The 18,416-nt window shown below is 45.7% G+C and overlaps 1 protein-coding gene across 5 annotated transcripts in view; it reads right to left on the bottom strand.

The window, feature by feature from the left end:
• Positions 1 to 18,416, bottom strand: part of AFF3 (ALF transcription elongation factor 3) — a 611,721-nt gene that overhangs the window by 30,007 nt on the left and 563,298 nt on the right. For all 5 annotated transcript variants that reach the window (XM_058429074.1, XM_032176529.2, XM_032176532.2 and 2 more), the window contains 3 exons: positions 13,964 to 14,088; positions 9,649 to 9,850; positions 5,156 to 5,280 (listed from right to left, as the gene is read on the bottom strand). In XM_058429074.1, the coding sequence (XP_058285057.1) occupies positions 5,156 to 5,280; positions 9,649 to 9,850; positions 13,964 to 14,088 (452 nt within the window). The remainder of the gene's footprint in view (positions 1 to 5,155; positions 5,281 to 9,648; positions 9,851 to 13,963; positions 14,089 to 18,416) is intronic.

The following is an 18,416-nucleotide window of genomic DNA, read 5'->3' as shown; positions in this document are numbered from 1 at the left end:
GTCTCTGCACCACCACCCCTTTCCAAATCCTACTCCATTTCTTTCTTTCTCTCTCTCTCTCTCTCTCACACTCACTCTTACTCTCACTCTCTGTTTTGATTAGAACAAAAGAAGCTCCTGGCCTTGAGACAGGGATTTCATAATGGGAGAAATTCCACATGAAGACCAATAAAGGCTTAATGATTAATCAGGAAAACAAAAAGGTAGGGTCCTGCTTTGAAAGGACTAGGAGAGGAGACCCTCAGGAAAACATGCCCACTGCAAGCCCCGGGTGGGGGAGCGCCTTCCCAGCTGCAATTTCGCCTACTCAAGGATCTTAATTGGTGTCCTTTGATTAAATCATGCTGCTAGGGATCCAACCTTTTACAATATGGGAATCTTCCCATACTCTATAAAATTAAAATCCTTTAGCTCTGAGACTGCTGTGCTAAGTACATTACAAATGTCAAGTCCTTCTTCCTTCCTCCTGGCCACATTTCACACGCCATGGCCATCAGCGCCTGGCGTCTATAGTCAGTCTTTCCTCACTGTCGGGAGGTTCAGGTAGCCGGGCTCCTGTTACGGGCACCATGGGGACAGAAGGAACGTTTGGTGGTTTGGCTGAATGTGCGGATTGTGACTGACTTTTCCATGTGACATACAGGCAGCAGCCAGCACTTCCTCCAGGGAGCGGCAGGCAGCCCTGGCACCTGGGGTTCTCTGGCTTCCCAGCACAGCAGAATGGCAGGCAGGATGGAGGAGGTGGTTTTCCAGCCAAGCATCTCACCACCACTTAGCTCTGTTCAGGACTTCTGTACAAGAGGCCTTCATGACACAGTTGTTCTCTCTCAATTTTCCCCAGCCAAGAATTCCCCTGTCACTAATTATGATACCAAGTAACTTACAGCTCATGGCTTTGCACTAAGAAGATCAGTTTCTAGGCCTCAGGTTGAATCAAGTGCTGTCATTCATTGACATAAATTCTTACAGATCTGTTTTTTAAACAAAAGTTTGATAATCACACTAGTGTCACCTTAATACTGTGGCTGTCAAGTAGTGAATGTTGTGCATTTGCTAAATGTCAGAGGAAGAGGTGAGGTCACACTGCCACCAATATGAGCCCACAACATACAAAGGACAGGCTGACCTGGATCACATTTTTAAAAATAAATGTTATTCTGCTCAGTTCTGTCTGTATCCCAAAGGAACTAACTGGTGTTTGTTTACAGGCATTATAGGGATTACAGGTGCATGCTACCACGCCCAGCTAATTTTTTGGTAAGTAACCTAGGAAAAGGGGCTTGAAAACCCATGAATTTACATTCACCGGCATGTAGATTCCTTATAGTCATAGAAAAAAAAATTGCAGGCACTCTTCCCTGGGAATGTAATTTATAATTCAGCTGGGTTCATTCAACACTTGTTATTGAGAGCCTACTGGCTTCAGCTGTTGTCTGAATCCCATGTTTATTCAACCATTAACAAGTATTTATAATACAAAGAGATGAGTTTACTTTTTTAAAAAAGCTGCATGATGCAGCTTTAAAAATTAAATGACAGTGTGGCATCTGTTACTTTTTGGATCACTGTAACCGGATTTCCATCAACTCGAAATCACTCCAGTGCTAATTTTCTAGTCCTTTCTTTTCTTCCACTGGTGGCCTCTCTTTGGTCATTTCACTGCTTGTTTTTACAAATGGCTGAAGTTCACTCTTCACCCTCGGTGAAGAGAAGTCAAGGAAGGTGACAGGGCTCTGAGGTCTTCCTCTGTCACTGAGGGTGCTCGTGGGGAAGCTGGCACAGAATGGAGGTGGGCTGGGAGGAGGTCGAGAATTAAATTTAGTAATCCTAGGAAACCTTCCTGGAGAGGTCATCATGTGCCTCTCTCTCCCCTGAAGAACTGAGAATTAATTAATCATTATACTTCAGCTCTTGCGCCTGTACTTGGCACTTAATAAGTGCTCCATATGTACCAAAAGGAACCTGGGAGACGTTTTGCACAATTTAGGTGACATTCTAGCCCAGTGATCTCTTGAAGGTTGCTTATTTTTACTGCTTAAAGGAAGAGACGATGCCTATTTTTTCTTTTTTTTTTGAGATGGTGTTTCACTCTTGTTGCCCAGATTGGAGTGCAATGGTGTGATCTTGGCTCACTGCAACCTCTGTTTCCTGGGTTCAAGTGATTCTCCTGCCTCAGCCTCCTGAGTAGCTGGGATTACAGGTGCATGCTACCATGCCTGGCTATTTTTTTTTTTTTTGTATTTTTAGTAGAGATGGGGTTTCACTATGTTGGCCAGGCTCGTCTCAAACTTCTGACCTCAAGTGATCCACCCACCTCGGCCCCCCCAAGTGCTGGGATTACAGGCATGAGCCACCGCACCCGGCCTATTTTTGCTTTTCAATCTTGAATAATCTTTCCACAACTTTCTTAGTTCGATGGTTGAGTGGCTGTTTGAGTTGCATGTTTATTTTACTGTTATGGATTTCAAATCAGTTGGGACACATGGCAATTGGAATGCAACATCTATCTCTCCATATGATGGATATGTAACAGTGTTTTTTTATTCTATTATATCTATATCCATAAAAGGAGAAACAGTTTCATTGTAGCTGTCAGCCAGGAAAATTATACATATTGCTAATGGGAAGAACAAATGATAACAGCCTCTTTGTTGACACCGATAGTGACAAAATTATATTAGTTTCAGCCATAGCAGATTGAGAAAAATTTCCTCTTATAAAAAGCCCAAGGGCTGCCAGCCATGGTGGCTCACGCCTATAATCCCAGCACTTTGGGAGGCTGGGGTAGGAGGGTTGCTTGAGGCCAGGAGTTCAAGACCAGCCTGGGCAACATAGCGAGACACTATTTTTTATTTATTTATTTATTTTTTTTTTTTGAGACAGAGTCTTTCTGTTGCCCAGGCTGGAGTGTGGTAGCAGGATCTCAGCTTACTGCAACCTCTGCCTCGAAGGTTCAGGCAAATTCTCTGCCCCAGCCTCCGGAGTAGTTGGGATTACAGGTGCCTGCGACCATGCCTGGCTAACTGTTGTATTTTTAATAGAGATGGGATTTCACCATCTTGGCCAGGCTGGTCTTGAACTCCTGACCTCGTGATTCACCCGCCCCAGTCTCCCAAAGTGCTGGGATTACAGGTGTGAGCCACTGCGCCCGGCCTTGAGACACTTTTTCTACAAAAAAAAAAAAAAAAAAAAAAAATTAACTGGGTGTGGTAGCATGCACCTGTAGACCCAGCTACTCAGGAGGCTGAGGCAGGAAGATAGCATAAGCCCAGGAGTTTGAGGCTGCACTGAGCCATGCTCATACCACTGCACTCTAGCCTGGGCGACAGGGCAAGAACCTGTCTCAAAAAAAAAAAAAAGTCCAAGTACCTGTAGATCAAAGTACAAACATTTAGTTGTTGCTGTTTCTGACCTAGCTTTCTGCTTCGTACACTGGAAAATTCCTTGCATTTTAATATGACATATGTGTTTGTATTTTGTGTGTATATACCATGCTCTCAAAACCACCCACTGCAAGTATGTGGTGGTGTGAGTACCTCAGGGTCTAATGCTCCTTCTGTTTGATCATGTTGTTGGGTTATGACTTCCAAATGCAAATTTCTATGTTATCCTTATATACAATTCTAATCTCTTCTTTTTACAAATGGCTGAAGTTCACATGAACAATTTATATCACTGAACCCTAATTATAAATGTAGCTGGCCACCTGACTATACTCCCACTCCATGCCCTCCCTGGGGATTAATCACCACCTACCTCCCTGGCTGGTTGGCAAAGGCGATGCAGACAGTGAGAGGAAGGGGGATGGTGAGGGCCAGGAGTGTGCGTGGGGTGGGACGCAGCTGCCACCACAGGAAGAGAAGAAACACACGCCCTCCTGGGCTGCCCTCAAGCTTTCCTAAACCCAGTTACCTTGGAATGTGTTCATTTAACAAAACAAACAACAAATGTGGATTTGGCTTTCACCCCCAAAACCCTGTGCCCTAATTAGCTTACGGGAGTCCATGCAGTACTTGAAGACTACAACTTAGTGTTTTAAATTTCCCAGGGAAGTGTACAGAGGTGAATAAATAGATCATGCCGAGACTCCAGGTGGCAGTTAGGGACAGAGGAGCGGGGGCGGACGATGAGGCTGGAGTAGCCACCCCTGCCTGTGCTTTCTGCGCTCCACATCACACCCCTTAGGAGACGGCATTTAATGGATCCTGGGAGGGCCCCGCCGAGGGAGCTGTGGCATTTGTCACTGGGACTCTCGGACGTGTACAGCCATTTTATTTTCCAACGTCCAGTGGGGTTAGTGGTTTGTAGTCTGCTCCTCAGCTGGACTGGAAGCCCTCAGAGGGCAGTGGCGCCTATTTCTGCTGCTGCTCCACCCTGGGGCTGAATTTTTCCTGCCTCACCCAGCCATATATTTGACGCCCGTAGGACTGCTAAAGCTGAAAAGAGGATTCAAACTGAGTATCTTCTGCCTTCCAGGCTTGTCCTTGACACATACATTTTCCCTACGAGCCAAAATAATTTTCAGCATCATTTTATAATTTCTGATTTGTCATTTTCATCCTCTTGAGAGGATTCCAGGATGTTGTTTTTATTCATCTTCTCTTGTTTTTCCTCCTTTTAAAATGATGCTGGGAATGGAAGTTATACTTGGGTGAAACTGAAAGTGCTAGAATTGGGTGAAGGATGATGGCATTTTTTTTTCCTATATAAGAATCATTTATACTATTATAAAGAATACAGCAGTTGGAGGAAAAAAGCTTTCAGGAGTAAATCACTATTATTCATTGCCTATTACAATTTACAAAAACAACAATGCCTCTCTTTCTAGTAGCATAAAACCGCCAACAGCCCAAGTACAAGCGCTTAGAAGTGTAAGACTCATTAATGATATTTGCCTTTGTTTTTTGATGTCCTGGATCCAACCCCATTAGCACTGATTATTCCGTCTACCCCAAAACCCCACCAGGACTCAGGCACGCACTCAAAATTAAGGCTCCAATTCCATTCAAGAGGGACATTTAAATGACCAAGTCCCACGGGAAAAAAAGGCCGCACTGTAGCTGAAGGTGGCCATGCCAAGGTGCCCACGCCCCTTCCACCTCAGCACTTCTGTTCTGTCTTGCCCCTCAACACATTTGAAAGAGTCTGAACTTACATATCATCGAAGACAAGTTTCTGCCTCTTGCAGTCCCTGTGGCCGTTGGAGCCTGGAGACCACGGCTCCGTCTGCAGCCGTGACTTGTGGAGGGGAATGTTTTCGGAATTGTTGTGAGCTGCTTTCTAAACAACAAACAACATACATCTTTGAGAAATTGGCCACCTGGTAAAGCGAGCAGCCCATCACATACATACATACATAGAGTATCTTTGGCTCTACAGAACATCTTTGTGCACTGTATTAGAATTGATGGTGATTTTGTCTCAATAAAGAAATACATGCATTCTAGGTATCTGCTGAGGGCTTCTTCCTGTATTCTCAACTGTCATTCTCATGACACTATCAAAAGGGAAGTCATGACACCCACTTCCACAGATCCAGAAACAGGCTTGGTGAGGTTCAGCAACTGGCCCACACTCAGTGACTGTGGTGGACGCCAGGGGTTAGGGTTTAGACGTCTACTTTTCCCAGTCCACTAGACTGGAGGCTGGCCAGTTCAGTTTTCATCAGCATCCTCCAGGGGGCTGGTGAAAACACAGATTGCCAGGCCCCACCCTGAGAGTCTGGGATTCAGCAGGGCTGGGGTGGGGACCTAGAATCTGCCTTTCCATCTGGTTCCCGGTGATGCAGATGCTGTAATCACCCGCGATCCTGGAACCATGCTTTCAGAACCATTCACTCATCTCAACAGTCAACCAGTCACTCATCTCATAGGTTTGCTGATTCTCGGGCTGTCTGTGAAGACCAGAAGGAGTCAACAGGAATCACTAGGAATTACTTAAAAAATAAATTCAGCCGGGCACGGTGGCTCACACCTGTAATCCCAGCACTTTGGGAGGCTGAGGCAGGCAGATCACCTGAGGTCGGGAGTTCGAGACCAGGACTGACCAACATGGTGAAACACCATCTCTACTAAAAATACAAAATTAGCCAGACGTGGTGGCACATGCCTGTAATCCCAGCTACTCAGGAGGCTGAGGCAGGAGAATCACTTGAACTCGGGAGGCAGAGGTTGTGGTGAGCCGAGACCATGCCATTGCACTCCAGCCTGGGCAACAAGAGTGAGACTCCATCTCAAAAAAATAAAAATAAAAAAATAAATTCTAGGCCAGGCATGGTGGCTCACACCTGTAATCCCAGCACTTTGGGAGGCCAAGGCAGGCAGATCACCTGAGGTCAGGAGTTCAAGACCAGCCTGGCCAACATGGCAAAACCCTGTCTCTACTAAAAATACAAAATTTAGCCAGGTGTGGTGGCAGGTGCCTGTAATCCCAGCTACTTGGGAGGCTGAGGCATGAGAATCGTTTGAACCTGGGAGGTGGAGGTTGCAGTGAGCCAAGACTGCACTATTGCACTCCAGCCTGGACAACAAGAACAAAACTCCATCTCAAATATATGTGTGAGTGTGTGTGTGTGTATATATATATATATATATATATATATATATATATATATGGAACACATTAGTCTGTGGAAAAGTTTTAAAAATCACATTACTTGGGATACAAACATTTACATGGCACCTATTGTGTGTTAAACACATGGATCATAAAACAATGTCGGTGGTTAGGAAATGCAAATGGTTTCTCTGAAGTAATTAAATTGAGTGTATACAAATGCTTCTTTAAATATGGACTGCTTTTACTTGTAGCACTGTAAGGGTTAGAGTCCACTGTCATAGAAGACCAGGAAGCTCAGATGTCAACATTTTAAAATTGTTCTTAAACTCCTCCAGTGGCCTCTGCTTGCTCTTGGTAAAAGGAGTGATCCCAGCCAAGTGGCCCCTCAGCCATTCTTTGCCTGTGGCCTCTGTTCCCCAGACTCATGGGCTTGTGTCCAGTTCTTTCTCGGGACCTCTGCACTTGCTGCTTCCTCTGCCTGTAATGCTCTTTGCCTCTTACTATATGGCGACTTGCCTTTTAGAGATCTTGCATCAGGGGTCAGCCATCTATGGCCAGGGAGTCAAACTTGGCCCTTTTTTGTAAATAAAGTTTTATTGGAAACCAATCCTGCCTATGTATTTATCTACTGTCTGCTTTCCTGCTATGGGATGGAGACCGTGCAGCCCATAAACCCTTAAATTATTTATCTGACTCTTTACAGCAGCAGTTCTCAACTGGGGGCAAGTTGACAATGCCTGGAGACATTTTTAGTTGTCACCACTGCGTGTGGGTGCTCATAGCATCTACTGGATGGAGGCCACGGATGCTGCCAAACATCCTACCTTGCACAGGACAGCCCCACCACAAGTAATTACTCAGTCCAAAATGTCAAAACCTGCTTCACAGAGGCCGGGCGCGGTGGCTCATGCCTGTAATCCCAGCACTTTGGGAGGCTGAGGCGGGCAGATCACGAGGTCAGGAGATCAAGACCATCCTGGCTAACACGGTGAAAACCCGTCTCTACTAAAAAAAATACAAAAAATTAGCCGCAGGCGTGGTGGCAGGTGTCTGTAGTCCCAGCTACTCTGGAGGCTGAGGCAGGAGAATGGCGTGAACCCAGGAGGTGGAGCTTGCAGTGAGCCAAGGTCACACCGCTGCACTCCAGTCTGGGCGACAGAGCGAGACTCCGTCTCAGAAAAAAAAAAAAAAAACCTGCTTCGCAGAAAGTTTGCCACTCCTAGGACTAATTCAAGTTGCTTTGTTATAAGAGCTCCTAGTTCTTTGTGAGTTCCCTTTTTAGCACTGAAACCATTGCTGGTAAATCATGGATGTGTGTGATCCCCTGTATAAGGCTCTCTCCCCAGCTAACTGTAAGCTTCATGAGGGCACAAATGGAATCCGCTGGATTGTTATTGCATCTCTCTGGTGCTCAGCACAGTGCCCAGCATGTAATAAGTACTTACTGAATGAGCTCCTGTTTGGTGAAAAATAACTAAATAAAATCTACAATTGGTTTATAGTTCTCTGTGTATCATAGTTGCTCATGATATAAGGATATAGACGGAAATAAAAAAACTTGAGTTGGTGGCTTTTTGTTCCATGTTTTTCTAATATAGGTCTTCCCCAATTCTTTCAGTCTAGAATTAAAGACCACTGCTCTCAAGTGAGGGTGCACAAAAAAGGTTCATTTCCTGAGGATGCTGTGAGATTTAGGCTCTCGTGGGAACTTCCAGCAACTTTTAATAATCTTTAATTCATGGGATAAAGTGTTACACACTGCTCCCTCCCTCATCTTTCTTTGCAGAGTCCTGTTCTTTTTTGTTTTTTTTTTTTTTTGAGACAGAGTCTCGCTCTGTCACCCAGGCTGGAGTGCAGTGGTGTGATCTCGGCTCACTGTTTAACCTCCACCTCCCAGGTTCAAGCGATTCTCCTGCTTCAGCCTCCTGAGTAGCTGAGATTACAGGCACGTGCCACCACGCCTGGCCACCCAGCTGGTTTTGATAGGCACAGTGACTACCACAGGGGAGGGTTTGGAAGTAACTAATGTTCCTGAAAGGATGAGTGGTCCAGGGCCACTGGCTGTTAGAGGCCGGCATGGCAGTGAGAGGAACTAACACGTAGTGTTAGTTGCATAGGCGTCCCTAGGTGTTAGAGTTTTTTGTTTTTGTTTTTTTTTTTTGAGACAGAGTCTTGCTCTGTCGCCCAGGCTGGAGTGCAGTGGTGTGATCTCAGCTCACTGCAACCTCCGCCTCCCAGGTTCAAGCAATTCTACTACCTCAGCCTCCCGAGCAGCTGGTACTACAGGCACCTGCCACCACGCTAGGCTAATTTTTGTATTTTTAGTATAGATGGGGTTTCACCATATTGGCCAGGCTGGTCTTGAACTCCTGACCTCAGGTGATCCGCCCGCCGCAGCCTCCCAAAGTGCTGGGATTACAGGAATGAGCCACCATGCCCGGTCAGGGTCTTTTCATGATATTGTCTCTTTCAAGTCTTATCACTACCATTTTGCAGGTAAAGAAACAGGAGCAGAGAGATTAAGCAGCTGGCCCAAGATCCCACTGTAGCTAAGAGGTGAGGTCAGATTGTGAACCCAAATCCCCTGCTCTTCCCCTGGGGCGTGCTGGAATCACCCAAGATCACTGGAAAAGGGGTGGTGGTGGGGGTCCCCCACTGTGGCCACGACACTGGCCAATAAGGGCAGATTGGGGGCCCTGTAGCTTTCAATCCCAGTGGGGTTTCAATCCCAGATTTAACTCTGCCCTGGGGTAAGAAATTTTTCCCAACAGAAAGATTGGTTGGTTCAAACTCCTAATTTACTTTGTCCCCGGATGGTATTACTTTGAGGTCTTTTCTTTTCAGAAGGAAATATAAAATCCTGCCTAAGCAACAGAGCGTTAGAAGTCTCCCTCAGGGTTTTTCTTCCCTGCTCTCTGTTGGGAGAGTGAAGGGGGCTGTCCTCTGCTGGGTCTTCCTAGAAGCGGGAGGCATTCAGGAATTCTCAAGGGACCTCAAGCATGTGTTTAGACTGTGCTAGGTTAGAGACAGAGCTTGGGGGTGCTCAATTTCATTTTGGTTTCAATTGGGAAAGGAAGAGCGTCAACAAACCGTGAGGTCTCCGCTGTGAGGCTGCAGCTGGCTGTCGGCCTTAGGCTTTTTGCTGGAAGAGCCTGAAGTAAACAAACTGTTGCCATTAGGTCGGCTGGAAGAAGTTAAGTCCTCGCTGGTGTATTTGTGTTTAGATGCATCGGAGAGGGGTGAGATGGGTGACCGAAGCATTTTTTCATTTTTATTTATTGGTATTGCCACACTGAAAGAAGAAATTACAGTAATGGAATGTTACAGTCAGCACAGGGAAAGGTAAATGTTTTCATATGACCCAAACCACCCAACTGGGACCTGTTGGTAGGAGAAGCTTATTGGGAATTATTATACCAGGAAACAAGTTAATGGCATTAGGATCATAACAAACAATACGCAAATCTCACTCACTGTTTCTTTTCTCTTCCCATCAGGATGAATAGTAATTCTGGAGCCAGCACCAAAGTACATGACTAAGACTAATAACACTTTCATTTTCCAAGTCCTTTATCCAAGGATCTCAAAATACCCAACAAACAACTTACTGTTTTCCCAACAAGCATAAGGAGCAAGCAGTGGGAAAGTCAATCAACAACAATAAATGAATTCTACATTTCTGTCTTTTTTTGAGACAGGCTCTGGCTCTGCTGCCCAGGCTGGAGAGCAGTGGCGGGATCTTGGCTCACTGTAGCCCTAACCTCCTGGGAAATCCTCCCACCTCAGCCTCCTGAGTAGCAGGGACTACAGGTAGGCATCACCACACCGGGCTAATTTTTCATACTTTTTGTAGAGATGGGGTTTCACCATGTTGCCCAAGCTGGTCTCGAACTCCTGGATTCAAGGTGCCTCAGCCTCCCAAAGTGCTGTGATTACAGACATGAGCCATCGTGCCCAGCCAACTTCTATACTTCTTTTTATTTTGTATTTTTTGAGATGGAGTTTCGCTCTTGTCACCCAGGCTGGAGTGCAATGGCACAATCTTGGCTCACTGCAACCTCTGCCTCCTGGGTTCAAGTGATTTTCCTGCCTCAGCCTCCCGAGGACTCCCGAGTAGCTGGGATTACAGGTGCCTGCCCTCACATCCGGCTACTTTTTGTATTTTTAGTAGAGATGGGGTTTCACCATGTCAGCCAGGCTGGTCTTGAACTTCTAACCTCAGGTGATCCACCCGACTCGGCCTCCTAAAGTGCTGGGATTACAGGCGTGAGCCACTGCGCCCAGTCTGTATTTTACATTTCTAAAAAGACTTTTGCTATCTCATCTGAGCTTGTACTAAATGTAATATAGAAAATAATAAAACCGGAGAACAACCTGCAATATGTGAAGCCAATTCTTAATATCTGAGTTTATGACTTAGCCAGGGATTGATCAGATTAAACCTAGAATATAAAAACAGTGAGTAGGAAGCCGGGTGTGGTGGCTCACACCTGTAATCCCAGCGCTTTGGGAGGCCAAGGTGGGCAGATCACTTGAGGTCGGGAGTTCGAGACCAGCCTGGCCAATATGGTGAAACCCCGTCTCCGCTAAAAATACAAAAATTAACCGGGTGTGGTGGTGCATGCCTGTAATCCCAGCTACTCAGGAGGCTGAGGCAGAAGAATCGCTTGGGGGATGTGGATGTTGCAGTGAGGCGAGATTGCACCACTGCGCTCCAGCCTGGGCGACAGAATAAGACTCCGTCTCCAAAATAAATAAATAAATAAAATAATAAATAAAAACGGTGAGTAGAAGTTATAGTTTCTGATTCCTAACTCCTTATTTTACCTTCAAAACTACTGTCTGTGCTTGAATATAACGTTCTCCAAAATCAACCATCAGTGAAGAGGGATTCACTTATATCTGAGTTTGCAATGTATATTATATTGTTAGGGCTCTATTACTTAAAGTAGTGTTTGGGGAAGACAGACTAGTTTGAAATAAACTCAGTCATCGCTAATTTAGGATACTTATAGAGGTCACCTGGTAGAGTCAGCTAAAAATGGTAAAGCCATCTAACAAAGATTTACTCATTATTCTTGGGGTTGGGATCTCTTAATTGCACGTGTTGGTTATCACCACAAACAAGCCATAAAGTCACTTTGAAAAGCAATTTCCTTAGTGGAGAAATTACCAACACAGACCTCTAGAACAAATGACAAAACCAAGGTTCTGAATGTTATGCAAATGGATACATGTGGGGATAGAATTTCTGGTGAAAAGCACTGTTCCAAAAGCACTGTGTGTCTAACAACATAGAGGCTGTATCACGGAAAAGTGCTTTGGGAGAATCAAAAGTTGCTCATCTAGTGATGGCAAAGATGCTGATGCTGAAGATAATGTGAATAGTGTGATTGTAATTGTTTCTCGAAATGTGAGTGAAGAAAGACCTTTTCCTCAGTCTCTATTATTTGACATACTTCGTGATTTTTACAGTGCACGGAAAACAAAACTGTGACATTAAATATTATCATGGATATCATGATTGCCCGTTTTTCATCACTGCAAGTTTATATATATATATATTCAAGTTGACCAAAGAAACTTTCTTTGGAGCTCTTCTTTGAAATTGGCAATCCCCTTCTCCGGGACTGCTGTACAGCACTGGTAAAACTTGATAGTAGTAATCACAATTCCAGAGGTACACACACCGCCTTTCCCAGAATGTACTCTAAGCATTTTATACGCACTGTGTCACCACTTAACAGCAACAAAACCATCAGAACTAGGAGGCTCTGCCAGGCTAAGTCTCTAGAGCAAGAGTTTTTTAACCTGGGGTCCAAGAACTTGAATGGAGAAGTGACCTCTTCATTTTCACTAACCTCTCACTGTAACAGAACATTTCCTTGAACTATGAGTAAAGGTATGAAACCAGAGTCATGGTTTAGCAGGAGCAGTAGTACAACACCTGTGACTGTGTCACTGGTATAAATCACAGCTATTTTCTTTTTCTTTTCTTTTTTGAGATGGAGCCTCTCTGTCGCCCAGGCTGGAGTGCCATGGCGCAATCTCAGCCCTCTGCAACCTCCGCCTCCCGGGTTTGAGCAATTCTCCGGCCTCAGCCTCCCAAGTAGCTGGGACTACAGGAGTGTGCCACCACACCCAGCTAATTTTTTTATATTTTTAGTAGATACGGGGTTTCACCATATTGGCCAGGCTGATCTTGAGCCCCTGACCTTGTGATCCGCCTGCCTCAGCCTCCCAAAGTGCTGGGATTACAGGCATAAGCCACCGCACCCGGCCAAATCACAGCTATTTTCATATCATATTGCAGTTGTGCAGACATATGGTTTATATTCCTCACTGCTTAGAAATTATGGAAGCCACCAGATCAGCTAGAAAGGTTATTTAATGCATTAACAAGCACTAAATGATATCACATATTTAAAAATATTTGGGGACTACATTTTCCCTATTTCCCCTTTCCCAATATTTTGGGCTGGAATCCACCCTGCAGAGAGGACCGAGGAGTGGGCAGCATGCAGGGGCAGCCCTTCCTCCTGCTCAGACCCACAGGAGCCCTCGCCTTCCAAGGTGATTCCGGCGCTGCAGTGGGCCTGTGTGTGTGCACCCTCGCTCTCCAGTTCCCTCGCCAAGTTTTAGCACTGCTCTACATCTTTTCCTAACCTTTCAGTTTACATTTTTGTGTTGTGCTGAGACATTCATCTCCCTTTAAAATTCTATGTATACGGTTAGGAAGGGTAAGGAGTGTCTTAGAGAGGAAAAGTGGTTTCCGTGCTGTGGTATTTCAAAATGGAAAGAGCTTCTACAACTGATGATAAGCTACTCGTTTCTAATAAATACCTGAGATCTTGCCTTGCTTGTAAGCCATTCATCACAGAGGGGAGTCAGTGCTGGGTGGGTCCATCTGGAACCTCTTGAGAGGAGTGTCAGGGTGGCCATTTAACTTTGGGAACACAGACCCTTCTAAGGCCACAATTTTAGTCTATATCCAATTAATTGCTTTAGGTGCTGCACATGGAGATTCAGCTTGAAGTGTGTATTTCTTCATCTGTCTAATAAGCTTAGTGTTGTTATGAGTTTAGTGGTTACCATTAAAATATTGATTAGAAATTCAGTTATTAAGTTTTTTTGGGGGAAGGGCATGTCTTGGGGAGTGCAGAGCTGTGTGTAACTAGTATCTGGTCTTTGGTTATGGAGAAGTACCCTGCATGAGTATCTGGAGCTATAATGTGTGGCACATGTGCAGCCATAATGATAAGACTTGGGTTAAAGGAGGGAAGCAAGTCTGCAGACCTTGACCAGAGTAGTCCTCAAAAAGCCTGACCCTCCTCCAACATAGCAGGTGACTTTCAGACCCAGAGATCTCTCCAGCTCACTTCCACTTTGGAGGGAATGCACGTACCTGTTGATGTTCATGTTGCAGTGGTTTGCAGACAAAGTATTAGTGGTGGAGGTGGCCAGTCTTGAAGAGCTGTCTTTCTCTCCCTGGGCCTTCTTGATCTCCCTGTAGTCGTCTTCGTTGTCACACTGTATGGGAATAAACTAAAGTCAATCAGCACTGGATTTCAAGAGGTATTATGAGTTCCCAGGCACCGACTTCCACAGAGCGAGGCCTCCTGGGAGCCCCACTCACCTGGCTTCCCCGAAGCGCAGCCTGAACAGCTGTGCCCCTGCCATAGCTTCCCCATTAGCTCCTCAACAAGCAAGGATGAAATCTGTCAGTTCTACAATTGACAGCTGATGGAGAGGAGAGGCATGACGCCAGGATTCAACATTTTGAATTCTGAAAGCTGCTCTGCCATCAACTGGCCTAGGATTTAGCCCTGCAACTGGTCTGAGTTCCCACTGCAGCTCCAGCAGCACTCACCTTGGCATTTCTTGGTATCAGAATAAAGTACAGCAAGTGTGTGTTCTCTGGGATTCACGCCATAAGGGCAGTGGCAAGCTTGGACTTTTCTGTTTTAAAAATTCTTGCCTTGGCCAGGCACCGTGGCTCATGCCTGTAATCCCAGCACTTTGGGAGGTTGAGGCAGGCGAATCACGAGGTCAGGAGATGGACACCATCCTGGCCAACATGGTGAAACCCCATCTCTGCTAAAATACAAAAAATTAGCCAGGTGTGGTGGTGCGCGCCTGTAGTCCCAGCTACTTGGGAGGCTGAGGCAGGAGAATCACTTGAACCTGGGAGGCGAACCTGGGAGGCAGAGATTGCAGTGAGCGGAGATCATGCCGCTGCACTCCAGCCTGGTGACAGAGTGAGACTCCGTCTCAAAAAAAAAAAAAAAAAAATTATTGCCTTTTGTGAACTGCAAGCAGAAGCTATTATCTCTTGGTGCCTTAATTCTAGTTTTCAATTACTATCCCATGACATCTTAGAATCCATAAAGTACCTTTTTCTAAAACAGTACTTTGACTGGATCCTTGTTGCCATGATTGGGTTTAATTTAATTTATTTATTTAGAGACAGAGTCTTGCTCTGTCACCCAGGCTGGAGTGCAGTGGTGCGATCATGGCTCACTGCAGCCTCGACCTTCCAGGCTCAGGTCATCCTCCCGCCTCAGTCTTCCAAGTAGCTGGGAATGCAAGTATGTGCCATCATGCCTGGCTAATTTTTTGTATTTTTTGTAGAGACGGGGCTTTCCCATGTTGCTCAGGCTGATCTCAAACTCCTGGGCTCAAGTGATCCTCCCACCTTGGCCTCCCAAAGTGCTGGGATTACAGGTGTCAGCTATCAGGCCAGCCTGTGTTTAACTTTAGATATGTGTTAAGGTGCAACACAAATATATTCAGAAAGTACCATTTTCCATAAGCTAACAGGAACCTAGTATGGTATCCTCAGGGCTGTCTGCATTGTTTTCCAGGAGACAAGCGCCAACACCAAAGACAGAAAGACTCCGACCTTCTCGCTCTGGCTGGGATTTTGCCACACAGCTTCTGCCACAGGGGCTCCCAGATGCCCACACTGTAATAGGGCCCCCAAGGAGGGCCCAAACGAAAGCTCCGAGTTCTTAGTCCTTAGATCCAGGGCTCCAGCAGGGCAAGACTCCACAAGTTTGACAGCCAGGTCTATGGGGTCCCATCTCCAGCACCCAGTACTGGGGTATTAATGCTCAGAATACGAAGTAAAGAGCACTATAAGAATGTTCTTTCACTTCTCTTGTGTCTCTGTTTAATGATTCTTTAGATTTTATGAGTGCAGCCAGGTGTCAGGCTTACTGTAAATGAAGTTTCTTAAGTTAAAATAAAAATGGCCATAAGTAATACAACTATTTAAACACAGAATATTACGGAATTTTATGTACGTCTTTCTGCACATCTCTCTAGTAAACTCTGTATGCCTGGATGGCTTTATGTATTTCCAATCTGTCTATATATTATCAATGTCTACCTCTGCATATTTCATATGTGTATATTTCCATCAGCCTATTCATTTAGCCATCCATCCCAGAGGTAATAGCCACACTCATTCCCAGATGATTAATTGATTGATTGATTCCTACACTCAACAAAGATTGAGCACCAGCAAGTAGTAAGGAAGACAGGGTGTGTAGAGAAAAACAGGAGGAATAGCAGGTAGGGAAGAAAATGAGCTGCCAAGTATTACTGACTTTCATTGTTTGAACATATTGTGTGAATCTGACAACACCCCGGCAAAGATGTCAGCATTTTTTTTTTTTTTGAGACAGAGTCTTGCTCTATTGCCAGGCTGGATTGCAATGAAAATGGCATGATCTCAGCTTAGTGCAACCTCTGCCTCCAGGGTTCAAGCGATTCTCCTGCCTCAGCCTCCCGAGTAGCTGGGATTACAGGCACGCGCCACCACGCCCAGCTATTTTTGTATTTTTAGTAGAGACAGGGTTTCACCACGTTGGCCAGGATGGTCTCCATCTCTTGACCTTGTGATCCGCCCACCTTGGCCTCCCAAAGTGCTGTGATTATAGGTGTGAGCCACCACAGCTGGCCCCGATGTCAGCATTTTCTAGATGGAGAAACTGATGTTCAGAGAAAGTAAGGTCACCTGATTAAGGTCACCAAGGAGGCCAAGGACCATACATAACTTTCTGGGTCTGGTGCAAAATGAAAATGCTGGACCCCTTGTTCAAAACGCAGGAAAAGAGTGATGTTATAAAGCCCTCAAATAGAAAACATTTTCCTTTCTTTCACAGTCTCTGCCATGGAGATGTCTACAGTATTTGCTATACACATTGTACTTCTTTGGGCATGGGGATACCTGGGGGGGCGCGTGTAGCCTCTCAAGGGCCCTGTTTGCCCTTGGACGAGGTATATGTGTGCAGCCCACCAGTGTGGGCATTCCCCTTCTGCCAATCAGAGGCCCTACCTGTGGTGCCCGAGTAGTCAGGCATTTCTCCAACAACCCACAGCAAATGGGCAACCCCCAGGGGACTGCAAGACCCTCTTTGGAATGTCTTACTACTTGGATGAGGGACGGGCAAGATCCTTCCTATGCCTGCACCTAGGCCCCTTCTTGTGGCAAGGGCAGCAATGGTCCCTGGACTAGGACAGGAAGTGGGAGGCTGCCTAGGGCCCAGGGTGCCAGGAGGCAGAAGTATAGGCAGAACCTGCCCTGCAGAAACAGGCAGGAGGTGAGAACACAGTGAGTCAAAGCTCCATATGCCCCTGCACATGTACCATCAATTTGCAGCATCACAAATTCAAAGATTACAGGAAAAATTTTAAGATGGCAGCCACAAGCATTCAACTCCAAGGGGCCCTGGGTGATGCACACCAGTATGGTCCCATGCATGGGGCCCATGAAAAGCTGGCCCTGCAGGAGGTAAATGGTAAAGACAGGATTTGAGGTCAGGACACTTTGGTGTGAAAATCCACACACTTTCCATTATATGTGAGCACTCTCAGGGCAATGGGGACCAACTAAGGGTGCCCACTGCCAGCTAATAATGGCCAGCGCTGGGCGGAAACTATGTTGGGGTTTCTTTATAAAATTATCTTTGCCGGCCAGGTGCAGTGGCTCACGCCTGTAATTCCAGCACTTTAGGAGGCCGAGGCAGGCGGATCACCTGAGGTTGGGAGTTCGAGACCAGCCTGACCAACATGGTGAAACCCCGTCTCTACTAAAAATACAAAATTAGCCAGGCATGGTGGCACATGCCTGTAATCCGAGATACTTGGGAGGCTGAGGCAGGAGAATCACTTGAACCTGGGAGGCAGAGGTTGTGGTGAGCCAAGATGGTGGAGCATCATTGCACTCCAGCCCGGGCAACAAGCGCGAAACTCCGTCTCAAAAAAAAAAAATTTTTTTTTCTTTGCATCCATACCAAGGAAAAGCAAAAAGATACCCCTTGAAGATATTTCTTTTCATGAACTTTCTTGCAAGGGCTTCAAATTCTACTTTATAGGGATAAATTACTTAATGTTATTAATATTATGTGAAGAAACACATCCTTTGGTACTTTATTTTTTATTTTATTTATTTATTTCTTTGAGATGGAGTCTTGCTCCGTTGCCCAGGCTGGAGTGCAGTGGCATGATCTTGGCTCACTGCAACCTCCGCCTCGCAGGTTCAAGTGATTCTCCTGTCTCGGCCGCCTGAGTAGCTGGGACTACAGGTGTGCACCATCATGTCCGGCTAATTTTTTGTATTTTAGTAGAGATGGGATTTCACCATGTTGCCCAGGCTGGTCTTGAACTCCTGAGCTCAGGCAATCCGCCCACCTCGGCCTCCCAAAGTGCTAGGATTAGAGGCATGAGCCACCATACCCAGCCTGGTACTTTAGAATGAATTTCTTTGGTCATAGGTGCCCTTAAGTTACAAAGATGATTGTCATAAAAAGGAGACTGAGTGCCTTCTCCATGCGCACTTACAAAGCAAGAAA

Source organism: Hylobates moloch, unplaced genomic scaffold (genome assembly GCF_009828535.3).
Source record: "Hylobates moloch isolate HMO894 unplaced genomic scaffold, HMol_V3 SCAFFOLD_15, whole genome shotgun sequence".
Taxonomy (NCBI): domain Eukaryota; kingdom Metazoa; phylum Chordata; class Mammalia; order Primates; family Hylobatidae; genus Hylobates; species Hylobates moloch.
Note: the sequence above shows the minus strand (reverse complement) of the source record. Positions and strands in the feature narration are given on the sequence as shown.